The sequence below is a fragment of the Telmatherina bonti genome (assembly GCF_933228915.1).
Source record: "Telmatherina bonti genome assembly, chromosome: 11".
Lineage (NCBI taxonomy): Eukaryota > Metazoa > Chordata > Actinopteri > Atheriniformes > Telmatherinidae > Telmatherina > Telmatherina bonti.
The window spans coordinates 18,818,938-18,844,497 of record NC_136629.1 but is presented as its reverse complement, the minus strand read 5'-3'; the positions used below and the strand labels follow the sequence as shown (position 1 = coordinate 18,844,497).

Genomic DNA, 25,560 nt, shown 5'->3' with positions numbered 1-25,560 from the left:
GAAACCGATCAACTAAAGTCCCAGATGAATCCTGTAATAGGTCTTTACTTAACTCCCCCAGTACTCCTTATCACTTCATACTTTTCATCTGTTTTATAGTCCTGCCACTTCATTTCTCCCCCACTTGTTCAATCCCCATATTTTTTAAGGCACATACTGCACACCGTGTTGTGATATGCTCAGTATTTCATCAACAGTTCTTGGGAATCAGCATTTTGTTGGAAAGAAATAGTATGTTGCATGTCAAAACGCATTACCTCGAAATCAGATTATGAATATATCACAAAAACAGAATTTTCAGGATGTATATGAATCAAGTGAATGATGGATTTTATGTTGATAAAAGAGTGTGATTATGTATCACTTGTTTATGTATTTTTTTCCTCAAAGTATTGGGTTGATAATTGGCTGACCATTAACATTTTTTTATTTTTTTTTTTTTATTTTAATTTTTCACTTCTGCCCCTTTTCTATCATGGTGGTGCAAGTTTGTTTTTTTTTTTTTTTGCATGCTTCGATTTTGTGTGACGTGAGGTTGTGCAGCGCTATGTGTGAAATAAAATTGAAAAAAAATACTGAAGATGTGGGGGAAAAAAATGGTATCTGCAACAGGCTGCTCTTAACGGGTATATTTCATGCTTCAATGATTAAAAACAAAGCAACAAAATTAATTTGATGGAAAATGATTATGAAACCAATATCAACGGGAATATCCAAAAAAAAACGCTAAGACCTTCAAAGAGCCCGGAGGAGTTTTATAAATACATAATACATTCATATATATATATATATGCATTTAATTGTAATGTCTAATTTCATACAACAGAAAGCAGTTTTCACTTACTTTTGGGTTTCAAACTTTTTAAGATGCACCACACAGTATAATGATCTGTTCCCTTCATTAAAAACAACCACTGAGACTGTTCTGGTTGAGTTGACATTTTAATGATAAACTGTACATATTAATGATGAGCACACATTACATTATATAACTCCAAAGGAAGAAGATATATCTGTTAAATCGGTTAGAGCTGTTGTTTTCAATGGGGCAACTCATGGTGAACCAGCTTATAATGGGAACCACAGGAAGGGCAGCGCTGGGCATCTCCCTCATGAAGCCAGAACCACACAATAGCAGTGTTGTCCTCCTCACCTGAATCAAATTAATTCATAAATAACCTGATTTGTAATGTTCATGAACAAAAGAAAGTCAGCCTGCAGAGGAAGACTTACAAAGACAGCCCACCAGCCTCTTGTTTCCAATGCTTGGCACAATATGAGGGTCTTCCTTGGTACCAGCATAGTGCTGGGGTTTCAGCATGCTGTATGGGTCCTGTGAAGTTGACGTGAAGAAAATTGGTACATGCACAGTTTAATGGTGCCATACATATGTAGCTGCTTACCTTTCCCTGTTTGAGGGCCTGTAGGGTGCGTCGCTCCAGTCCAGTGGCCTGCTCTTCATCTGTTGGTATTCCTTGAAGTGTGTGGCACAGAAGTGGGTACAGATTAATGTCAAACCCAAATCCACGTTCACTTTAATGCCAGCAGATGTCATGACTGTAGCTGGTTATGATAGAGAGAGGCCTATTAAAGCTGCACTTTGTCACTGAACACCTCCCACACCTACACGCCTTACCCCCCCCCCCCCCCCCCCCCCCCCCCCCCCCCCTCTCTCTCTCTTAGGATACTGGCATCAAACCAACCAAGGCTGCCAAGAGAGGTGGGTCTGTCACAGGCCTTTCCACGAGTTAAAGTCCAAATGACCTTCATTTTCTTTTCATACCTACCTTTGTCGCAAATACAGAATATCTATACTAATAAATGGGACCACAAAGATATTTAATCAGTAGAAACAAGTATGTTTGAATAAAACGACTAGTTATCATCGCATAATTAGGAACCAAACTGCGCAATAAACTTAAAAACCTTCCTCATAAATTAAATATAACCAGTGCAGCTCCTCTCAGCTCGACGTCGTCTCATTACAGAAAACAGTTCAGCTTTATGTCGTAAGATATCAGAGATAACATATTTATGACATATTTACATCGTCTTTCCGAAATAAATCCTTACCTCCCGCTGAAGCCATTGCACGGTGCAGCGGTTTCGCCACGGCATTTCTTCTCAGTTGTAGTGTTGTTGTACAAGCTCGGAGCAGCAGGCGTCCCGCCATTATGCTGTCACTGCCAGGTACCGAAAATGACCTGAATCGGACACGGTTACTTGGACTGACATGAACCCAGAGCGATTGTTTGAGTGACAGGTGGTTGAACCAATGAGAATCAACATATCCATGCTGAGGACTTGAAAGAGGAAGCTACTGGTGGGAAATGCAGATAAAATTACAAACTAGTCATGTTACTTCTAATAGTCTATTATAGCATGTCATTGAAATTATTTTGAAGCTGTTAAATGCATATTTAATCCATTAGATTAAAGATAAAAAATAAGAACAAATAAAAAAGAAATGGAAAATTAAGGCAGTGATTCTCAAACTTATTTTCAACATTGTACCCCCTGCATAGCAACCTTTCCGTTCACTGCCCCCTAAACAAGAGGATTCAAGTTACATTTAAGTCCGAGAGGCCACGTGCAGCGCTATTTCATTTCAAGTGGGCCAAACAAGTCAAATAATAACATAAAAATATACTAATAAAGTAACTTTTTTTTATTTGAATCCAACAAAGTAACTATAAGTACAGTATATTATATTTACATATACTTACATTTAGTGCTTTAAAAAAGCACGAACAACATGAAATTTCTAGAGCAAATTAAGTTAAGTTTCAACATTTTTTTCCTCTAAAAACTCATTCTATCTTATAGTTTTTATGCACTTATTTACAGAGAAGCCTTAAATGAGTGCTCACTATTCGTGTTTGGGCAATTTATAGTATCCTGTATCTGTGTTGGGTTTTAATGTGTTTTGTTTTTGCAAGAAGGATGGTCACTATTTTACCTTAAAACAAATCAACTTAAAGTTACTTTTACAGCAAATATCTTATATGTATTTACTGATTAGATTATTCTAATCACTTTCTTTTGAAGCATAGAACACTGAATAAATAAACACTGAAAACTGAATAAATGGAAAGAAAAGAAAAAATTAACTAAGACCGAACTGCTTTGCTCCTGTTCTCCAGGAGGAGGCGCTGCAACAACAACAACAATCTGCGGACTTTGATGGAAAAAAGAAATTGACGAAGGAACTATGGAGAAACTGAAACACTAACATGAGATTCCAGTGTTTGTTAGGGAGCATGGAAAGCATCAAAAGACTGGGTCCCGCCGTATTACTCAGGCTGCACTACAGCGTCTATTCACAGGCGCGATCCCACTACTGAGCGGCACGGGGGCTTTGACCTGCTCCGTTTCCGACCTGGGCCAGTGCACCCCTCCTTAGACGACCTGGTGGTCCCGAGCTCCCCCAGGAGCACCATATCGATACCGAACTTAGTGCGGACACCCGATCGGCATAGTCCACTGCAGCTCAGAACTCCTGAGCTCAAACGATCCACCAGCCTCAGCCTCCCAGTAGCTTGGATTACAGGCGCGCGCCACCGCGCCCGGCGAAGAGACATGTTAGTTGTCGGTCCTTTAGCTTTTACCATGATGACGTCATTGCGCGTTTCAGGGACATCTAGCGGTGAACCATAGATCATTTACTGTTTTATTATAAAACAGTGTTTGTAATCATTTGCGAAAGAATTGTTTACAGAGACATTGTCATGTGAATTCTCTTTATTTTATTATATATTTTTTAACCTTGATCTATTTATTTAAAGGAAGGACACAATGTGCTACTTGCAAATATACTGTCATCTTATGATGCTACTTGCAAATATAATGTTGCTTATGAAATGAAATGAAAAATGCTTTATTAATTTTTCATTTATTATGGAAATATTATTAGACTCAGGAATTTTTCCACACAATATTCTGAATCCCGTCTCCATCCAATAGGATTTGATAGTCACATAATAATGCAGTAAAAATAAAATCATGTTTAACTACATCTATTTTAAACATTATGAGAGAACAGTGAGTAAAGATCAACAAATCATTTCTTTCCAAAAAGTGATATTTGCTGATAAATGTTAGGAGCAATCTCAACTCAGCAAACTCAGAAGTCACTGGCATATTTAAATCAATCACTGTAAGTGTGATGATACCAAATAAATACATGGGTGAAGCAATATAACTATTCTAACTCAAAGAGTTACAACCTTTTGCTACAGGTAAAGACATTACATGAAACATATAATCACAGTAATGGACACTGCAGCACATAATGTACACATTACAATATTGCATGTATCAGTATCATCATTTGTTTGTGAAAATGAAAACCAAAGATAGGAAATTAAAAAAGAAATAGATAAGTCACACTAACAACCAGCAGTTTGTTTTTGTAGAGATGGCCGACTACACCTGTAACAGACACACTAATATCAGTTCTCAATAATTCAGTTCATCACAGATATTTAGCAGGGTCACACCACAGATAACAGGATCCCACCAGAATATCTGACGACAACAAAAAGCAATCACTTGAAAATAATTTATCCACTGATATATTTATATTTCATAATTTCTAAACTTCTGCAGCAGACAGGATGGAGAGTCAGCAGCCCATCGGAAGCGAAGATGGCAGTAATCACCTGAGCACAAATTATAAATACAAAAATAGTCAGTCTTACAAAATTTAACAAGATAAGCACAAGCTGAAAGCACAAAGAAATTAATTAGACCTCTAGTTGATATGCAATATCTATGTTGTTTTGTTTTGTTTTTTTATTTTGGAATAATATTACACACATTATAAAGAAATCCATTATAAAATGACTATTGTAGAGAGTCCTGATATAATATGGAAAATATAATAAGTGTATTAACATTGTAGTAACTAGTCTACGCATTCTTACGTTAAGATTGAACAATTTATATTCCTCATCATTCCTTACTATTAGGCTGCCCAAAAAAGGCTCCAAAAAGCCTCCAGCAGATCCAAAATGCTTCAGCAAGTTCCTGATAGGATCATTCACGGGGAACATCATTCATTCATTTTCCGAACCGTTTATTCCAATTCAGGGTCGCGGGGAAGCTGGAGCCTATCCCAGCCGGCTTTGGGCGACAGGCAGGGTACACCCTGGACAGCTCGCCAGTCCATCGCAGGGCCACACACAGAGAGACGAATTACCACACTCATGCTCACACTCACTCCTAGGGACAATTTAGAGTGACCAATTAACCTATCATGCATGTCTTTGGATGGTGGGAGGAAGCCGGAGTACCCGGGAAGAACCCACGCATACACGGGGAGAACATGCAAACTCCACACAGAAAGGCCACTGACCAAACCAGCCAAGGATCGAACCAGTGACCTTCTTGCTGTGAGGCCCAGAATTAGATCATATTTCTCCAATTTAACCTTTTCTTCGTTGTTCACCTTACAAATAAAGCTGGTTCACATGTTATCTTATCTTGAAAATCTCATAATATCAGAGCACTTTGCTCTCACACTACAGGTTCACTTGTGATTTCTGGAGTATTTCATAAGAGCTATCTAGCACCAAAATGTTCCTTTTGATAAAACTTATGTTTATGGTTGGCTTCAACAGTTATTCTGCTTAAAGGAAAAACTGCTTGGTGACGTTCTATGATGTACTTACCTCCACTTTCTCTCCTTGATCCTTATTTTTATCTATACACCATTATTATTTTAATTAACTTGTGTTTCTCTCTTTCATTCTTAGCAGGTATCACTGGCATAGAATTATGGTGGTCTTGACCCTTCAGTCCTGTCCTCTTAAACTCCAACCAGTGGAGGCTGCTGGCCAGCCTTCCTGAGTCCAGTTTGACTGGAGGTTTTTCCCTCCTATTGAAATAGATTTCCCCTCTCCACCATTGCCTACAGTGTCAGGCATGCTCAAGATGGTGGGCTGAATTGAAGACATTCGATGCTATTTGCCTTAAGTAGGCACTTATCATTTATTAATTGGCTTATATCAACACAGTCATCATATATTGAAGTAATGTGGGTTTAACAATTGAACATTATTAAAGTTTTACTGCCATGTCAGCAGTAAGAAGACATTGCTGTGGAAGGTTGACCCTTCACATACATGTCTGTCACAGAGACGTATATGCAGACATAAAAACTGGGAACACTTTTTTTTTTTTTTTATTTCTCATGCTTTAAATTTTAGGTTCTATAATATGGCACTTATCAGTGTTTTTTTTTTTTTTTTACCCTTAAATGTAATTTATGTCTCTTTTTGAGTGTTGCAGTTGAAAACCATTCTGTCATTTTCTTTACATCTTACAAAATTTTTAAATCTACTTACTTGACGAGGGCTGAGCATCAGATGAAGGGTTCTCTGATGCCTCCTGATGGCAGTGTCGGTCCTCTGTTTGGGAAATTACTGGTTCTTCTGGTTTGGATGCCTCCAACATTGGTTCCTTCTTGGTTCTCACCGCCCAATGCATTGACTGTACAGATAATAATACAGATAATAAGTATGTATGAGTTAGAGAATGCACAGTGCTTTAAAAAAAAAGACACCATCAAAAACCTAAACTTATGACATTACGTACAGTCTTTACAGAATCATTCCAGGATTGCCACTCATGAAATGGAATAGTGACCCCACTTCTTTTCCAAAGGTCATAGTTTTTTCTTTTGGCTTCATTGCATAAAACCTCTTTGGCTTCCTGCAGCTTTTGGAAATCTGCCACTGAGAAAAAAAGAGAACATCCCGCTGTTATTGGATATTTTGCTGACAAAGTCAAGTTAAATGAACCTTCTCTTCTTTGGGTGATGTTGTAAGTTATTTTGTTCCACCCACCTGCTCTGGGGTTATCTAGATGTTTGTCTGGATGGCATGCCAAAGCTCGGATCTTGTATTCATTAAGAATCTGATCAGTCTGAAGAATACAAATATAATAAAGCATTAATTATTTGAATATTTAACGAATACATAATTTATTACACTGCATATTTAAAGAAGAAGCATACAAAACAGTAGTATATTATCTGTGATTTTCAGATATTACTTTTTTTAACGACAGTGGTCTGTTTATAATAGACATCAGCTTCAATTCTTAATTTTCAAAGTTCAATTTTGCATTTATTGTATTTTTACATTTTGCATATACAATATATAAAACATTGTAGGTACGTGTGTTAATTCCCACGACCTAAGCTGATTTTTTTTTTTTTTTTTTTTGCATTAAATACTTCATTTAATTATCATTTTGTTTGTTAGAAATATGCAACAGCACTACCTACACAGAGACTGCTGACGCACGACTAGTTTGATCTTTTGGTCTGACATCAACAGGTCTCTGCTGAAATATAGTCCATCCAAAGCGCACAGAGGTACATCTTTTCCATGAATATCTCCCAGGTTTTTTTGGGGGGGGGAGGGGGTTCGACGCTCACCAATTACTTAATAGACATCAACTTTCAAAATCATCTGTGTCCATTTGCAATACGCATTGTGTCATGTTTCGTCATCCAGCAAATAGTCAGAGCCTCGAGTTCAATGGACACAACTTACCGACGACAACTCGTCGCATCCCAATAACCCGTAATAATCCTCCAAATCCTCTGGTTTGTAGCTCAAGACAGCCTCCATAAGGATCTGCCAGAGACGCGTGTGGTTTTATCTAAACAGAGCAATGTGATGCTGACACCCCAGATGGTAGCTGTTCAGTTCGAGGTCTGCCGATCATTGGGCTATCTAACGCGGCTTTTTCTGTTTTTCACAAGTTTGCTGCTTTAACAGACGGACCCTATTATATTGGAGATACTTTGAAATAGTTAAATTAGTCAATGAAGATATCTTCTTAGTGGAGAAAATGTAGCAGTCCTCTTTTCAGCATGTGACGTATGCTGCATTCAATTATCAAGGTAAAAGCTTTCTTTGCAAACTTTGGTCATTCACATAGCCTTGAAATACAATAAAAACGTAGCTGAAAGACGTGTGGGAAATACTATTAGATGAAATTGTTATAAAACTATATTATCATAAACAAAATGGTACGTCATGTTGCTAATCGACCCTAAATTTAGTACATATATTCTTGCTAACTTGCAATATAACGAAAACATCGGCGTTGACATACCATACAATATTTATTAAATTAATTAAATTAAAGAAGTTCAAGTTCGGTTCTCATAAAGTTGCTTATATCTTAAAACTGTATAGGCTATTCCTAAATAATTGTCCATGAGTGTATGAAAATCGTCCGGCGGCATGTGAAGGCAACAATAATTTGTTATGATTTCACGTCAGCAACGTAAAAAGGGGACGCTCCTCTCACGTCTACCAGTGACGTCTACTGGCAGAGAGCAAGTCACGTGATACTATGCAAATGAGCCAGCTGTCTGAGAGGAAGGATCGACTCAGCGGCTGAAGATGGCGGACGGAGAGAATAGTCACGGAGCGGCTTTATCAGGCGCATCCGATATGGACGAACCTGCCGCAAAAAGGTCAAAAATTAGTCTAGCGGCTAATTATGGATTTAAAACCACCGAGGCAGACCAGTTTTCGTGCGTCCCTTTGGCCCCAGAGAGCTGGGAGACTGCGGTGAATTGTGCGCAGCTAGCCGAGAAGGAAGCGAAGCCGGTGATGGCGGTAGAGCAGGCCCCAGCAGCGCCAGGCGGAGACAACAATGGAGTGGGGCTCTTGGTCTCCGAGCCGCATAAACCAGTTGGGAAACTAAGCGACATTACTGTTTTAAATGCAGCTGAAGAGAGTGCAGGTAAGAAAAGTTGGGCATTTATCAAAGCTATGCGTGATGTACAACACTAACAGTGGGCACACTGGTTTTACTTACCGACCGGCGAGCTACCTGCGAAGAAGTGCACAACTTCTCCAAGCTAAATTTGAAAACAGTAATGCATACATAGTTCATAGTTGTGTACTTCTATGTAGGAAAACTTTTAGAATAAGTTCAATTTCGTTCGTGCTTTGAAAAAAGAAAATTGCCAACAACATGAGTTGTGTTGATCTGACGATATAAGTTCAGCGGAACTGAAGTTGTGTAGAAACTTAGCTGAGTTAGCTGGTGTAACGTCAAATACTGTTCCCTAAGACAATCTGAGACCGGACACAAGGATTTGCAGTGGTCACATAATCATATGAATTACTGTGAGTTGTTATAGTCCACTTTACCACACTGAGTCAGCTGTTGACATGAATTATTGTACAACTGATAAAAGTTGCAATTGGAGATGGCCACAACAGGCATTTAGGGGAATACTCTCCCTCATACACTCTGTCTCTCTCTCGTTGCTCAGATTTTCTTCCACATGAAGATCTTCCGTCTAATGGTCTTGCTGTCACACCAGAACACATTAATGAGGAAGATGACAGATCCTCACATGCAAGTTCCAGTGACTGGACTCCTCAACCTCAAATAGGTAACTTGATGAAGTTCACTGTTCTGTTTAGCATGCATCTAGCAGACTGTTGTTTTTCTCGTTTTTGGTGGTGGTTTCTCAAAGCAACTCCATGGTTAGTTTTGACAGCATGTGCATAAATAAAACAAGCATTGAACTGATTTGTCGTGTTCATGTTCAGGTTCCTATAGTTTCCTCCAGCAACACATCAGAGAGACTGATCCAAGGGCCATTCTGAGGGATCTGCTTCCAGAAACTATACTCCCACCTGATTTAGATGACATGACATTGTGGCAGATCATTATCAACATTTCAGAACCTCCCAAAAGAAAGAAGCGGAAAGATGTTAACACCTTAGAAGATGTGGTGCGGCTACTCGGCGAAAGCAGAAGGATCCTTGTGCTGACTGGTGCTGGTGTATGTATTTACAATTTTACTATACAGTTGCTTTATTTATAATAATCATGCACAATATTTGATATACTATTACTGCATTTTAAATCTTTTCCTTTTCTCTTTTGTTTGTTTGTTTTTGTAGGTTTCAGTTTCATGTGGGATACCAGACTTCCGCTCTAGAGATGGAATTTATGCACGACTTGCCATAGATTTTCCTGACCTTCCAGATCCCCAGTCCATGTTTGACATTGAGTACTTCAGACGAGACCCCAGACCCTTTTTTAAGTTCGCTAAGGTCAGTTTAATTGAATTTTTTTCCAACTATTTCAGAGTATTAATGATGTGCATTGGTATAGAAGCTGCTGTAAACTTAAATCGGCACAAAGGTTTTATTGGATGATGAAGTTTTGGTCATATTTTGGAATAGGGAAGACTATGTAAAGGTGATGCGTGTTTGAATGTTTATGTTGTGAACATTTGTTTTAAATTTTTAGCGCTAATACAAATGTTCCTGGTTATTAACTTTTTGATACTTCAATAAATTATTTCTCAATCCCAGTCTTTTTTTTTTTTTTCACTAAAACCAAAAAAGATGGTTCACTTTTTTCTCCCTATGAATGCAAATCTGTTGTCTTTGTTACAGGAGATCTACCCAGGTCAGTTCCAACCTTCACCATGTCACAGATTTATATCCATGCTGGATAAAAAAGGAAAGCTGCTACGCAATTACACACAAAACATTGATACCTTAGAGCAAGTTGCTGGAGTTCAGCGAATTATCCAATGTCACGGTAAGTGAGACAACTAATTAATTTTTCTAGGTCTAGTTATGTCTTCGTGGTCGTGCAAAGCCATAAATATTCTTTTTTCTTTGTTTTTTACAGGATCATTTGCTACTGCTTCATGTCTTACTTGTAAACAGAAGGTGGATTGTGATGCTATAAGGGAAGACATCTTTAATCAGGTATTTTTTTGTGCAGTGATCTAGATTAACTCATTTGCAGACATTACTAGATATGGTATTATAGATTTTTTAATCCACCTCCTCAACATTCCTGTTGAATAGCTTGATAATACATGCAACAACTTTGCACAGTTCACTCCAAAATCTTTCCAGTATTTAAGGTGATTTCAGGCAGTGATATTTAATGGAAGTGCATCCTGTAACGGGTAGTTTGCATTGAGGAATCCAGCAGATCCTCTCAGACTCACCTCTGTGTGTCTGATTTCTATTTCAAAGGACTGGGGTGAGAAAAATTTAAACAAGTTGACCCCTTTCCACTGCAGATATGTTCTTAAGTCTGGAAAGATTGCTGGAAAATGTAGCTGTAATCAAATTTGTGATTCTTCTCCTGTAAGAAGTTGAAGCATCAGTAGTGTTCAAACATACAGGCAATCCTCGGTTTACGAACGAGTTCCATTCCTACCGCTGCAACGTAACCCGAAATTCTGCACAAGTCAGATTTTTGTCCTTAAATACCTCATATTGCCCCTGTGATCACTAAATAATTATCTAAATACATGTATTATATATCATATAAATAGAAAAACAGTACATGTAGATAAAATACACACTGAGGAGTCGTCTCAGCCTGTGTCACGGGTCGTAAGAGCTCATATGGACTTGCATAACTTCAAACTTGCTCTATTGGTTTTTTTTTGTATTTACATTTATTTAATGAGCATCGTAAAGTTGAAATGATGTAAGTCAAGAACCACATAACACGAGGACCTCTTGTGCTTGAGTTCAAATTTTGTAACTATAAACAAAAACAAAAGCATTACTGGGAATTTTCAGATTAGAATTGAAAATATGTTTTCATTATTGCATCCACCCTTAGTGACATACTGAATATAGTGCTTTCAGTGGATATGTTAATCTGAACTGAAATGATTAATTTGTTATTTACCTTTATGATGCATTGCCCTTACAACTGTTTTAATATGTTTTATTGTCATTTTAGAGTTTTATTTTTTATCATTTCTTAGTAATGCTTTGAAATATGACACGGGGAAACAGTAGAAAGTCTACTGATTTAAATTTAAAATAAATGAAAAATTTACTTGTCAGAAATTATGAGCCATCTATCAGAGTACAGTTGGTGGATAATGGGATGACTTGGTTAAGTTGATTTGCGAACGTTGGTTGGAGAACGCAGTTATTCTATGTTATAGACATGCAACCTTTGACAAAATAAATGGCATTTCTTTCCTTTTGTTGTACTGTCAATAAAATGAATTATTCCTGCAGGTTGTCCCTCGTTGTCAGCGGTGTCCGGATATTCCTCTGGCAATCATGAAACCTGACATCGTCTTTTTTGGAGAAAATCTTCCAGAAATGTTCCACAGAGCCATGAAGCAGGATAAAGATGAGGTGGACCTCTTGATTGTCATCGGCTCGTCACTTAAAGTCCGACCAGTTGCGCTTATCCCAAGTATGGTTTACTCAGATGAATATCTATTTTAGTCCTCTGTAAGAGTTTTGTTGCATTTGTGTTAATCTTAAACATGCAACAAAATCTTTTCTTCTCGTTTTTCATCCAGACTCCATTCCTCATGAAGTGCCTCAGGTCCTGATCAACAGGGAGCCGCTGCCTCATTTAAACTTTGATGTGGAGCTACTCGGGGATTGTGACGGCATCATCAATGAGCTCTGTCATCGAATGGGTGGAGACTTTGAACAGCTCTGCTACAACACTCTAAGACTCACTGAGATCACAGAGAAACCTCCACGGTTACCAGAACAGCCACCAAGCGAGGCCTTGTCTGCTTCCAGTGACTCAGCTCTGGAGGTGCAGAAGCAGCACCAAGCAGACTCCATTAACAACATTTCAGGGGACACTGAAAGTCTGAATGTCACAGAGACTGCTGATAATAGCGTTACACCTTTGAAGCCTTGTCCAAGTGAGGAGACAGCCAAGTCTCCATCAGAGGACACACCAAAAGATGAGGCATCTGAATTTAAAAGCCAAACATCCAGCTTTGAAATTCGTAAACGATGCTGGGTGAGTCGTGTCAACAGAAGTCCAATCAGCAAACGGCTTGAAGGTAAGCCTTGAATCACGTTGATGCTGCAGTCTTGCTTGCTGAAGTTGATAACCTTTGCTTATCTGGATATTTATAAAAGCTAAAAACATTGACCAGGTAGGACATAAATGCACAAAACCAATTTCATAGATTGTGTGTTCTCACAGCGGGCCAGTACCTTTTCCAAGCGCCAAATCGTTACATCTTCCACGGGGCTGAGGTTTATTCCGACTCTGAAGATGAGACATCAAGTTCCTGTGGGAGTGACAGCGAGGAATCAGAATGTAGTGCCGACGGCGTGGAAGACGACAGCGAGCCTGAGGATGCCGCCGTAGCAACGGATGGAGAGACAAACCCCAGGGACACTTTAAGTTCAGCCAATGAGGCAGCATTGAGTGCGCAGACGGACACTACTTCTGTAAAGACTCAGAGCACCACCCACCTTTAAATGTAAAAAGTACCTATTTGACAAAGCACTAATTGTCTTTTTATATATGTTTCATATATTTTTGACTCATACTTACTGTTATTTTTCATAAAGTTAAAATGGTGTGACAACTGTGTGTATATGCAGCAGGTCTTCCCTTTTGTTTTACTTTTCTGTACCATTTTGTCATGTACATAGTGTCTGAAACTACATACCATGCACTATTTAATACATAGAATGCTTTTTTTTTCCCCTTTAGATTTAAAAAAAATATATATATTTCCACAATGTCTCATTGTATCCACATTTTCATAAATTTAGCTGATGTCATCTGCTGTCATCTACTGCAGATGCAACGCTGTATTAAGCATTACTTCCTAAATTGTCATAAATTCATGTGAAGACTTGGCAAACGTTAATCTTGTTCATTATGCAATGTTGGATTTGGTTCAAGTTGTTAATATTTAAGCCTTCAGCCCGCTAAATACTGGGTATTAGTTTCAGACACATTTTCAGTTACTTGAATGCATTGTCTAACCAGAATTTTAGTTTTTTTTAAATATATATATTGTAAACAGTTGAAAAGGAACAATACTCTTTAATTTTAGACCAAAGAAAACTTTATCAACACGCTCCCATATTGTCATGAGCTTTGTATAGTTAACCTGTCATCTAAATCTTGGGAAACAAATATAACTTTGACAAGGCGTTCCTCCTGACATGTGGCAGCTAATTTTATGGTCAAGCCTCATATTTTTATACTCTGATGTGAGACAATACTCCTTAAAGAGTAGATGATCATTTTTTTCTTCTGTACAAAGTTATGCCAGAGACAATATAAGAGAGAGGGACTTGGTTATAGAGTTGTGATATTGACCTTTAGATTATATTCAGATTGAAAATGGCACTTTTTCCTCTTGACAAAACCAGGTTTTGTTGTTCTGGTTTTCCTTTTGTAGAAGACAATGGGAGCCTGATTCCTGTAAGCTGTTGGTCTGTTGATGTTTTTTTGCACCAGAGGGATGGAGACATGTCTATGCCAACTTAATTCACATGCCATTTACAATTATTTTTTCTAAATATTTCATGATAACTGTTTTCTCTCTTGGGGTTCTCAGTAAAAAAGAGAAAAGCACTGTCCACTTATTTTTGTTGTTTTAAACCTGCTGAGTGTTCACATAAATACATCATTGGTCACAAAGAGTACTCTGGATTTTTACTTAAATTCTTGCCTGAAAATGTGTCAAATGTTGTACTACAATATTTTGTTCACACACCTTAGATGTGTGTGTTTAATCTATGCTATGTTTTCAGTGCATACTATTAGTAATAAGAGGGCTGTTCAAGTTAACTCTCTTGCCAGATAAAAATTAATGGTTATAAATCTGCATCTATCTAAGGTCAGTTAAGGCGAGGCTGCTTTCAGACGCTTGCTCTGTTATGCAACAGTAAATTTAAGCCTGCTGTGGTTTTATTTACTCATCATAGAAAGCATATTCCATGTTTTATTTGCACATGCCATTTGATATCTGAAATCCAAATATTTGTTTTTCATAAGCAATTGTGCAGGCAACTGACAGCAGTCATCAGTGGCAAAGCTGCAGTGCGGCCACTTTGTTTTAGATCATTCTTCACAAACATGATTTTAAATAGCAGACTGACAGCGTTTCTGATTCTTAAACAGGTGAACAGACTTAAACACCATGCAGATATACTGCAAACTTACTTCTCTCTATATATGTACTCAAATAAAACATTTATAAAGCACTTTTCATATGAAAGCACTTTAAAGGGCTTTACATTAAAATCAATTTTGTATATGTAACATATTCGTATGCTCAAGTATATGATATCAGAGTTCAATCATACAGACTTGACCATATTCTCTTTTTTTTTTTTTGCACAAACATCAAAACACTCACCCATACAGTGCATATATATACACACCCCACCTCTCTTTGTACAAACACACTCTGGCTTCAAGTTTCTGTGTCTAACTTAAGTGTAGATATAAAACATAACTGGAGATAAACATCTGCTTTACTCTACACGTTAACAATGGACAATGTTTTCATGAACACAAATGTCTGAATTAATTTCAATCATTTCATTTCAATATGTTAAAAATAGCTTTGTTTATATATTATGTAACATTTTGGTTCAGTGTTTCCAGATCTGCTTATTATGAATAACTTTGGACCTCTTTGGTTATATATACCTTTAAATGTGTATAGAGACAAATAAAGTCAGGATAAGGCTTGCTCGGAGCCTTTTCAAAGCCCAGACTTCAAACCAACTGAGAATCTGTGGCATACTGCTGTCATCATTGCTGTACACCAGCAGAGCAATTAGCTTGAAGGAACTGAAGCAGCTTTGCTTTAAATAATGGGTAAAAATCCCAGTGGCTCAATGTCTCATACTTGTAATGGCATAACCTGAAGCAATTTTCCACACATCAACTTCAGAAATTCTCAGGAGAAAGTTCAAACACTTTGGTCTGGTATTTTTCTGTAATTGCTTCTCGCAGAAGAGAATGACAGCAAACTACTTGCAAGCTCAAGTTTTTAAGGTATTTATTGTATTATTACCTGTTTGCTTTATACAAGCAAACACTTTGCATCTTTAATGTTGTTGTCATGGTGTGTAAATGTGATGATAAAGCCCTGGATAGTGTATTGGCAGCTTTTGGAATAATTGCTATCTCCAACTTGACCACTAGATGTCAGTCATTTACTTTTTGTCTTTTCGGTAATGTCCATGGCCATCTCCAAAAAGCTACAGCTTTCTTCATTTTGTTAAAGCTGAAACTGCAGTCTTGACTCTGAAGATAAAACCATGCTGCACTTCGGTTTGTAGCAGGTTTTCAGAGCCATGAAGACTGAAGTCCTGTTCTGTGTTGTTTAAAAATGTCTACCTGCTCATTTCACTCCACTACTTTGCCCCAGCTAGTTATATATTTCTCTTCTGACTTTTGCAACTGTGCAGAAAATTCTTTGTTAGCATTCATTCATTCATTCATTTTCTGAACCGCTTAATCCAATTCAGGGTCGCGGAGAAGCTGGAGCTGGAGCCTATCCCAGCTAGCTTTGTTGTTAGCAGTTGTTTACATATCTGCAAACATGTATTTCTCCCATCTGCTTTTTATTTTGATGCTACATTTTTTCTCTCTTTTGTGATGTTTTAGCTGTTTTCTTTTAACAGAGATCTTTGCATGTCTCGATGTGTATCCATCTGGAATAGATACAGGTTAAATTCAACCCTTGGAAAAGTTGTGAGGCGTTGAGCTGTGCTTGAGTACAGCTGCTGACTGTGCCCTGTAGAGATAGTGGGGCAGGTGGCTATGTCTTGATCAGTTTAAGGCCAAAGCATCAGCGAGTTGGATGTCACTGACATGCACCATTGAAGGCTGTTGTTATCCTTGTGCATCCCTAGAGCAGGACTACATTAGTCCCAGCACAGTTCCAGGTTCACTCAGGGCCACTCACACCCACTTCCTTGAAAATTGTTTACTTTCAGCTTGCTGTCTTTTCATCTAAACATGCTTCTCTGCCCCCACCATTTGCCAGGGAACTGGCCTCTTGAGCACTATTTCCTAGTTCTCAAGGAGCTCCTCTCTGCATTCTCTACAGACAGTGTTCAGGTAATAAAATTAAATGAAATGAAATTAAATTAAATTAAATGAAAAAAAAAAAGAAAAATACTTTATTAATCCCCAAAGGGAAATTGTAATGTTGCACATTTGATGCACACATGGAAATTGTACAGTCTCTGATCACTCAGAGCCCTGGTGAAACTTAGATACCCGAGTGTGTGTGAATGTAGCGCTTAATGTGATCAGAGAAATCCTCATAATGTTATAATGTTTGCATGGTATGCATAGGCATGGTGTGTAAAACATGGCAGAGGGCAGGAAATGAATTCACAGCATATTAATGAGTAAAAATATACAGGTTAGTTAAGAGAAGTTCGGATTAAGTACACAATGTTTAATATAATCTGATATAAACTAAACTACAGCCCAACATTAGCCACTGCAACTATGAAACGTGACGTGGGGAAATGGCTGGGTGGCTCACATTAGGACATTAAGAAAATGTTTAGGATGATTGTAAAACATCACCACAAGCCTTATGTTGACAGTTGGTAATAACATCAGTTGGGCAATAACATCTGTCTGTAAAAATGAACAACATAAAAAAAATAATCACAATGCCACATTTACTGACTGTGTCAGGTTATCAGACTCCGAATACTAAAATAACATGGATAAAACTTTTGATTTTGATAAAACAACAACAATACAATATTAAATGTATAAATTTGTAAGAGGGCAATATATTATTTTATTCAACTAATTATTCAAGAAAAAATCTGGAAAGAGTGTGATGAAATATTCTATGGATAAATTTAAAAGAAGACTGAAAAAGTCTGATAACCTCTTTCTTTTGGCGATGCATATCAGAATTTATGGGCTATGGCAATAAATCTTCTGTCATCCTGTATTTTAAGCTGTACCTATAGAACAATGATTAATTAAACTATTAAAACAAAAACTACTTAAGCGCTGCAATTTATATCTTGATTCAATGTAGTATTTTTGAAATTATGTTCGCCATGTAGTCCACTTTAAAGTGACTATGGGTGATTTCAAATTCAAGTTAGCGTCTCAAGATAGTCTAAAGATGATAAATAAACCATCTAAGTCTAAATATAATTGTTTCAATGCCTGACTAATTACAGGTCACATCTTGTGCATTTGGACTGGAAACCCGCTAAAAACTACATTTCCCAGTTTGCTCTGCGCAGTCCTGTAATACGACGTGTCGTAAAGATCCAGTTGAGCGCTACAACCTATGTACATAGCATCGAAGCTGTCTGATAGTTTTCTCCTTTATTTTTACTTTTTCATCTGAAATGCGTTTCTAAAACCGTAAGTCTTTGTCCCGCAGGAGCAGGTGTGGAAATGGAGGCGATGGAGGATGACAGTTCGAGCATTAAAGACGACCATAATCACAACTATTGTGGGGGCAGCGATAGTAAAGTTGGCACGTATCTGAGCAGCCAGCTGTCGGATGTAACCACCGTCCCGCAGCCCGTCTGTGCACCGGTACCAGATGGAGATCCCGGTACCGGCCACTGGTTCGGTGGCATCGGCGGGTCAAAGTTTATGGACTCAGATACAGGCAGTGAAAGCAGTGAAGTCAGTGAGACTGACTGCACGGCTACGACAGCTAATGTTGAGGGAAAATTCACTCTTGATTCTACTTCCAAGTTTCGTAAGTAGACTGGAAGCAGCAGCTTTGTGTAAACTTCTGTGTAAACTGCTGATTTGGTGTAGAAAGTGATGTTTCTGGCTCTGAATTAGCCCTTATCATCTTCTCCTTTTTCCGTATTCAGTTCTGAATGCAATGGCAGTAGAAGACTACCGTAAAAACCACTGGCCAAACCTGGAGAAGGCAATTGACCGCCTGCTTATCCAGAACCCCATAGATCAAATCTCCGTCTCCTACGCTCAGATTTACGGGTAAGACGAGACCAAACAACACAACAACATGCCAAATAGTAGGGCTGTGACCATATGCTTTTGTCCCGATTCGATTCAATTACGATTTTTTTGTGTGTGCAGATTCGATTTAAATTGCAATTATTCTATATTGCTCATTTTTTTAGATTAAAAAAATTTTTTTTTTTCTTTGCTCGTTATTTTTGTTGTTTTCAATTGGGAAAAACAACACAGTAGCCAGACCATTATTATGTTGATATAATGCCCAAGAAGACAAGTAAAAAGATCAATAAAAATGACCCAAAAAAAATTGTAATGGATTATATTACAAATCATAGACCCCTATGATGACGACCAACCTGGGCATGAATGTTCCCTTGCCCGGACGCGGGTTACCGGGACCCCCCTCTGGAGCCAGGCCTGGAGGCGGGGTACGAGAGCGAGCGTCTGGTGGCCGGGCCTTCGCCCATGGGGCCCGGTCGGGCTCAGCCCGAAAGGGTTACATGGGCCCCGCCTCCCGTGGGCTCACCATCTGTGGGAGGAGCCGTAGGGGTCGGGTGCAATGTGAGCTGGGCGGCAGCAAGGGGCGGGGACCCTGGCGGTCCGATCCCCGGCTGCAGAAGCTGGCTCTAGGGACGTGGAACGTCACCTCTCTGGTGGGGAAGGAGCCTGAGCTTGTGCGCGAGGTTGAGCGGTTCCGACTAGATATAGTTGGACTCACCTCGACGCATGGCTTGGGCTCTGGAACCAGTACCCTCGGGAGGGGCTGGACCTTCTTCCACTCTGGAGTTGCTCATGGTGAGAGGCGCCGAGCAGGTGTGGGCATTCTCATCAGCCCCCAGCTTGGTGCCTGTACATTGGGGTTTACCCCGGTGGATGAAAGGGTAGTTTCCCTCCGCCTCCGGGTGGGGGGACGGGTCCTGACTGTTGTCTGTGCTTATGCACTGAACAGCAGTTCAGAGTACCCACCCTTTCTGGGGTCCTTGGAGGGAGTGCTGGAGGGTGCTCCTTCTGGGGACTCCATTGTTCTGCTGGGGGACTTCAATGCTCACGTGGGCAATGACAGTGAGACCTGGAGGGGAGTGATTGGGAGGCATGGTCCCCCCCCTCTGAACCCAAATGGTGTTTTGTTATTGGACTTCTGTGCTCATCATGGATTGTCTATAACGAACACCATGTTCCAGCATAAGAGTGTCCATATGTACACCTGGCATCAGGATTCCCTGGGCCGCAGTTCAATGATCGACTTTGTAGTCGTATCGTCGGACCTGCGGCCACATGCCTTGGACACTCGGGTGAAGAGGGGGGCGGAGCTGTCAACTGATCACCACCTGGTGGTGAGTTGGCTCAGATGGTGGGGGAGGAAGCCGGTCAGAGCTGGCAGGCCCAAACGTGTTGTGAGGGTCTGCTGGGAACGTCTGGCTGAGTCCCCTGTCAGAGCGAGCTTCAACTCCCACCTTCAGCAGAGCTTCGAACATGTCCCGGGTGAGGCGGGGGACATTGAGTCCGAATGGGCTGTGTTCCGTGCCTCTATTGCTGAGGCGGCCAGCCGGAGCTGTGGCTGCAAGGTCGTTGGTGCCTGTCGTGGCGGTAATCCCAGGACTCGTTGGTGGACACCAGCAGTGAGGGATGCCGTCAAGCTGAAGAAGGAGTCCTATCGAGCCTTCTTGGCCTGTGGGACTCTGGAGGCAGCTGATGGGTACCGACGGGCTAAGCGGCATGCGGCTTCGGCCGTTGCCGAGGCAAAAACTCGGGCATGGGAGGAGTTCGGCGAGGCCATGGAGAAAGACTTCCGGACGGCTTCGAGGAGATTCTGGTCCACCATCCGGCGGCTCGGGGGGGGGGAAGCTGTGCTCCATCAATACTGTGTACAGTGGAGATGGGGTGCTGCTGACCTCAACTCGGGACGTTGTGGGTCGGTGGAGGGAATACTTCGAAGACCTCCTCAATCCTACCAACACGTCTTCCCATGAGGAAGCGGAGCTGGTGGACTCAGGGGTGGACTCTCCTATCTCTGGGGCTGAAGTCGCTGAGGTGGTCAAAAAGCTCCTTGGCGGCAAGGCCCCGGGGGTGGATGAGATCCGCCCGGAGTTCCTTAAGGCTCTGGATGCTGTGGGGCTGTCCTGGCTGACACGCCTCTGCAGCATCGCGTGGACATCGGGGGCAGTACCGCTGGATTGGCAGACTGGGGTAGTGGTCCCCCTTTTTAAGAAGGGGGACCGGAGGGTGTGTTCCAATTACAGGGGAATCACACTCCTCAGCCTCCCTGGTAAGGTCTATTCAGGGGTCCTGGAGAGGAGGGTCCGCCGGATAGTCGAATCCCGGATTGAGGAGGAGCAGTGTGGTTTTCGTCCTGGTCGCGGAACAGTGGACCAGCTCTATACCCTCTCTGGGGTCCTGGGGGGGGGCATGGGAGTTTGCCCAACCAGTCTACATGTGCTTTGTGGACCTGGAGAAGGCATTCGACCGTGTCCCTCGGGGGCTCCTGTGGGGGGTACTCCGGGAGTATGGGGTACCGGACCCCCTTGTACGAGCTGTCCGGTCCCTGTACGACAGGTGTCAGAGCTTGGTCCGCATTGCCGGTAGTAAGTCGGATTCGTTTCCGGTGAGGGTTGGACTCCGCCAAGGCTGCCCTTTATCACCGATTCTGTTCATAACTTATATGGACAGAATTTCTAGGCGCACCTGAGGGGTTGAGGGGATCCGACTTGGTGGCCTCAGGATTGGGTCCCTGCTTTTTGCGGATGACGTGGTCCTGTTGGCTTCATCTGGTCGTGATCTCCAGCTCTCGCTTGAGCGATTCGCGACCGAGTGTGAAGCGGCTGGGATGAGAATCAGCACCTCAAAATCTGAGACCATGGTCCTCAGCCGGAATAGGGTGGATTGCCCTCTCCGGGTCGGGAGTCAGGTCCTGCCTCAAGTGGAGGAGTTTAAATATCTCGGGGTCTTGTTCACGAGTGAGGGAAGGATGTAGCGTGAGATGGAAAGAGTGATCGGTGCGGCGTCTGCAGTAATGCGGGCTCTGCGCCGGTCTGTCGTGGTGAAGAAGGAGCTGAGCCAGAAGGCGAAGCTCTCGATTTATCAGTCGATCTACGTTCCTACCCTCACCTATGGTCATGAGCTGTGGGTCGTGACCAAAAGAACGAGATCTCGTATACAGGCGGCTGAAATGAGTTTCCTCCGCAGGGTGGCCGGGCTCTCCCTTAGAGATAGGGTGAGGAGCTCAGTCATCCGGGAGGGGCTCAGAGTAGAGCCGCTGCTCCTTCGCATCGAGAGGAACCAGTTGAAGTGGCTCGGGCATCTGGTCAGGATGCCTCCTGGACGCCTCCCTGGTGAGGTGTTCCAGGCACGTCCCTCGGGGAGGAGACCCCGGGGAAGACCCAGGACACGCTGGAGGGATTACATCTCTCGGCTGGCCTGGGAACGCCTCGGGATCCCCCCCCGCAGAGTTGGCAAATGTGGCTGGGGAGAGGGAAGTCTGGGCTTCCCTGCTTAGGCTGCTGCCCCTGCGACCCGACCCCGGATAAGCGGCAGAAGATGGATGGATGGATGGATGGATGGATGGATGGATTATATTTATTTATTTGAAAAAAAAGGGTTTTTTTTGTTTTTTGTTTTTTGTTTTTTAAACAAAAAAATCGATTTTAAAAATGTGAAGCAAACAAAATTCCTGATTTTTGATTTTCCCACCCCTACCAAATAGTCACACAACTAAGTTGGGCCTGGTGTTTGTGCTGTATGTGGTTGTTGTTGAAGCATTCATGTGCTTTGCCAGTCTTCATAAATGACTTAAAATGCTTGTTTTGTTTTGCTTTGCCATGTTTCTTTTTTTTTATTTTTTTTATAGCTACATCTACAAGTGTGTTTGCCAGCAGCACTCTGAGCTGCTCTACAGTGATCTGACATCAAAGATAACAAACCACCTGCAGCAAGTTTCCACTCAGCTACAGGTAAGAAAAGAGCACAAATGCAGAGATTGTATCATATACAGAAAAAGGTACTATTACCTTTTTAACTATTGATTTGCAGGCCAGCCAATCTGAGAACCTAATTGAGGACTTCAATGTGGCTCTGATGCAATACACAGCTTCTCTTCAGTGTATAGTTCCAGTATTTATATACTTGGTAGGTATTAGTCTTTTTTGTTAGATCACAAATCAGAATTGCAGCACAAGTATGTAGCTACAGATAAACATTTGCTGTATTCCACTTGGTGTTTTACTTTTTTTTTCTCATGTTTGTGACCTTTTTAGAACAAATTCTACATTGAATCAAAACTTAACAGAGACCTAAAAGAGGATCTGATGAGACTTTTTGCTGACAATGTAGCAGAAAAACATTTGGACCGGCTGATGCGTGAGTATATCAGCATAAGTCTTCCTTTTTTGACACCTGTCTGGAAAAAAAAAATGAACATGTTTCTCATGGTATTTGTGAGCCAATATGTCACCTTTACTTACTTAAGTCTTTCCTGTTGTTTCCATTATGCTGCAGTTTTAAAATGTGTGAAGCATGTGCTGTTAAAGAGAAAATCAACTTCCTACATTTTAATAATAATTTGAATGTCTCATTTTTTTCAGCTCTGCTCATCAAAGCTCACTCCAGGCCTTTCCAAGTGCAGCCATCAACCATGGCCAGTGTGGTCAAAGGTCTCTACTCCCTACAACCAGGTGATTTTTTTTTTCTGTTAAAAGACTGGGATGTCTTATGCATAGTTTGCTAAATGTGATTTAATTATGAAATTATCCACCTTCCTCTTTCAGAGTGGGCACAGCTTGCCCCGAATCTTTTTTCCAGTTTCATTCCACAAATCCACCCTCCTGCCGTGGAGTCTCAGTTGCTTGATTACGCCGCTCATGACCAGAAGCTGCAAATGGAGCTCTCTATGAACGGTTTTCCACGGTATTTTCTTCTTTCTGTTTTTTTTCACAAGAAGCTGCCACACAGCGGGTGTAATAACTAACAGACCGTCCTTGTTTTCCAGAGGTGATCAGTCTCGGAAACGAGCCAGTGAGGACTCCTGATAGAAGAGCCGGCGTCTCAGGACTTGTTACTGTGCCTTCTACGTCTTGATCACACGCCGTGTCTCAATGCACTTGGTACAAAGCTAACAATGCATCTGTTTCGTCTGTCTTGACTGAAGGCCACAAAACACTGTGAACTGAAGAGAAGGTGCTGTCGAACTGTTCTGCAGAACGCTTAACCTCGCTGCACTTAACAATAAAAGAAGAGCACACAGATTGCCATTATGGGTGCTTTCCTATGAGAAGATGCATCCAGCTGACTGAGATGGACTTCATGTTTTACCTTTTGTATCTGATGGCTCAATATCCTTGGGGGTGGGGCTTGATAATCTATGTTTCATACCTGACCTTTAACCCAGAAGTGTTTGGGGCTAATCAAGACTTTCTATTGCTGCTAATAACGCTGTCCATGTGTTAGTCAAACAAATGTACTGGTTTTTGTTGTGTGGAAGCCAATGCTTCAAGTCAACACGGACAAATCTGGAGAAAATATGACCCTCCCCCATGTTGCCTTTACTGTATTGGTAAACCAGATTGTGTTTCCCAGTTATGCCAAAGAAGATTGCAGAATATGTTTGTTTACTTCTTTGTACATGTATTGGATTCAATATGAAGTTGTTAATGTTTGCTGTCCAGTCCAGGTTTTAACTGGTTGGTTTGTGGGGTTCATGTCACGTTTTTCTTAAAAAATAGTTGGGTTTTTTTTTTTAAGCCTTGCATGAGCTTGCCAGAAAGTGCCAGAAATGACAGCATAGTGTTATAAAAATTTCCACGTTACCTCTTTAATAGATTTAACAAGTGGTATGCAAGGCTTTGTCTCTGGTGCACCAGAGCATGAAATGTTCCTCACAGCCTGTTCATAATGTAAATAATTTGTCCCTACAAAGTGATTTTTGCATCTTAGTTTTATTGCAGGTGCATTTCTATTAATTACTTCAATTGAATAGACATATTCGATGTACGGTCTTACACTGTTGTAAGTGTAATTCAAAGCTCAGGCCTGCCGGTTGTTTTCATCATTGAGGTTTGAAGCCTTTAAAATAAACAAAAAAATGATTCATCATGAGACCTGTAATGTGAAGACGGTCAACGAGCAGTAATTATTTGACAAGCAGAGGAGGAACAAAAAAATTGCAAATGCTTAACACTGGATTCACTTGGCGACTAATCAGTTCTCTCTAACATGCAGCAAAACTTTTCATGACTTTTCAAACTGTGAATAAAATCCCATTTGGCACAAAAGCTGTTTCAGGAATCAGCTGCAGACTTTTTTTTTTTTTTTTAAATTTGAAATTAATCAAACCTTTCATTTAGACTTATGGCATCAAACAAGTTGTTGCAGTTAATCTACAGCACAGGTGTCAAACTGCAGTCCCCAAGGTCCAGTATTCTGCAGGCTTTTGTTGTCTCCATGCTCCAACACACCTGCTCAAAATGAATGAATAGGTTGACAAGAAGCTGTTGGATCCATTTGATTTGAATCAGGTGTGTTTAAACTGGGAAACAGTAAAAACCTGACGGATTCTGGCCCTCGAGGACTGGAGTTTGACACCCCTGATCTACAGCGTTACCACTGTGTGTGTTGGAGGTAGGGATGTGAATCTAACAACAACCCATGATTCAATTCAATACCGATTTTAGGGTGATGATTTGATTCAGAATCGATTCTCGATTCAAATAGATTTTCGATTCATAATCATGTTACCGAAGTAACAAAAGGTGCAAATTTTCCAAGTGACTACATTCTTCTATAAGCTGGAAATATCTGAGAAAG

The 25,560-nt window shown here is 40.7% G+C and overlaps 4 protein-coding genes across 4 annotated transcripts; 2 read left to right on the top strand and 2 right to left on the bottom strand.

Annotated features, from left to right (window-relative positions):
- Positions 1-923: 923 nt before the first annotated feature.
- cox5b2 (cytochrome c oxidase subunit 5B2) lies at positions 924-2,251 on the bottom strand. Its single transcript, XM_079248899.1, has 4 exons — positions 2,074-2,251; positions 1,404-1,474; positions 1,234-1,333; positions 924-1,153 (listed from the first exon to the last, which is right to left on the bottom strand). Exons 1-4 carry the CDS (start codon positions 2,171-2,173, stop codon positions 1,041-1,043), a joined length of 384 nt encoding a protein of 127 aa, XP_079105025.1. The 5' UTR covers positions 2,174-2,251; the 3' UTR covers positions 924-1,040.
- Positions 2,252-3,940: 1,689 nt separating this feature from the next.
- Positions 3,941-7,677, bottom strand: dnajc12 (DnaJ (Hsp40) homolog, subfamily C, member 12). Its single transcript, XM_079249060.1, has 5 exons — positions 7,563-7,677; positions 6,849-6,927; positions 6,598-6,737; positions 6,348-6,492; positions 3,941-4,661 (listed from the first exon to the last, which is right to left on the bottom strand). Exons 1-5 carry the CDS (start codon positions 7,638-7,640, stop codon positions 4,579-4,581), a joined length of 525 nt encoding a protein of 174 aa, XP_079105186.1. The 5' UTR covers positions 7,641-7,677; the 3' UTR covers positions 3,941-4,578.
- A 696-nt stretch (positions 7,678-8,373) lies between these two features.
- On the top strand, positions 8,374-14,389 carry sirt1 (sirtuin 1; the record flags this gene model as incomplete). Its single annotated transcript, XM_079249206.1, is given in 10 exon segments — positions 8,374-8,416; positions 8,419-8,769; positions 9,308-9,430; positions 9,591-9,826; positions 9,948-10,100; positions 10,449-10,596; positions 10,690-10,769; positions 12,057-12,240; positions 12,350-12,853; positions 13,000-14,389. Coding segments are annotated over 10 exon segments (2,103 nt in total). The 3' UTR covers positions 13,281-14,389.
- Positions 14,390-18,115: 3,726 nt separating this feature from the next.
- Positions 18,116-25,008, top strand: cacul1 (CDK2 associated cullin domain 1). Its single transcript, XM_079249417.1, has 8 exons — positions 18,116-18,535; positions 18,657-18,783; positions 22,610-22,712; positions 22,792-22,887; positions 23,016-23,118; positions 23,343-23,432; positions 23,526-23,664; positions 23,747-25,008. Exons 1-8 carry the CDS (start codon positions 18,223-18,225, stop codon positions 23,784-23,786), a joined length of 1,011 nt encoding a protein of 336 aa, XP_079105543.1. The 5' UTR covers positions 18,116-18,222; the 3' UTR covers positions 23,787-25,008.
- Positions 25,009-25,560: the final 552 nt, after the last annotated feature.

Excerpts from the sequence above, each read along its gene's own strand:
- dnajc12 (XM_079249060.1), bottom strand. The coding sequence starts at position 7,640 with ATGGAGGCTGTCTTGAGCTACAAACCAGAGGATTTGGAGGATTATTAC. Across the intron at positions 6,493-6,597 it reads GGAATGATTCTGTAAAGACT|TCAATGCATTGGGCGGTGAG; the intron begins GTACGTAATGTC and ends TTATCTGTACAG. Across the intron at positions 4,662-6,347 it reads TGATGCTCAGCCCTCGTCAA|GTGATTACTGCCATCTTCGC; the intron begins GTAAGTAGATTT and ends ATTTGTGCTCAG.
- cox5b2 (XM_079248899.1), bottom strand. The coding sequence starts at position 2,173 with ATGGCGGGACGCCTGCTGCTCCGAGCTTGTACAACAACACTACAACTG. Across the intron at positions 1,475-2,073 it reads TGCAATGGCTTCAGCGGGAG|GAATACCAACAGATGAAGAG; the intron begins GTAAGGATTTAT and ends ACACACTTCAAG. Across the intron at positions 1,334-1,403 it reads AGGCCCTCAAACAGGGAAAG|GACCCATACAGCATGCTGAA; the intron begins GTAAGCAGCTAC and ends TCAACTTCACAG.
- cacul1 (XM_079249417.1), top strand. The coding sequence starts at position 18,223 with ATGGAGGCGATGGAGGATGACAGTTCGAGCATTAAAGACGACCATAAT. Across the intron at positions 18,536-18,656 it reads TGATTCTACTTCCAAGTTTC|TTCTGAATGCAATGGCAGTA; the intron begins GTAAGTAGACTG and ends TTCCGTATTCAG. Across the intron at positions 23,119-23,342 it reads ACATTTGGACCGGCTGATGC|CTCTGCTCATCAAAGCTCAC; the intron begins GTGAGTATATCA and ends CATTTTTTTCAG.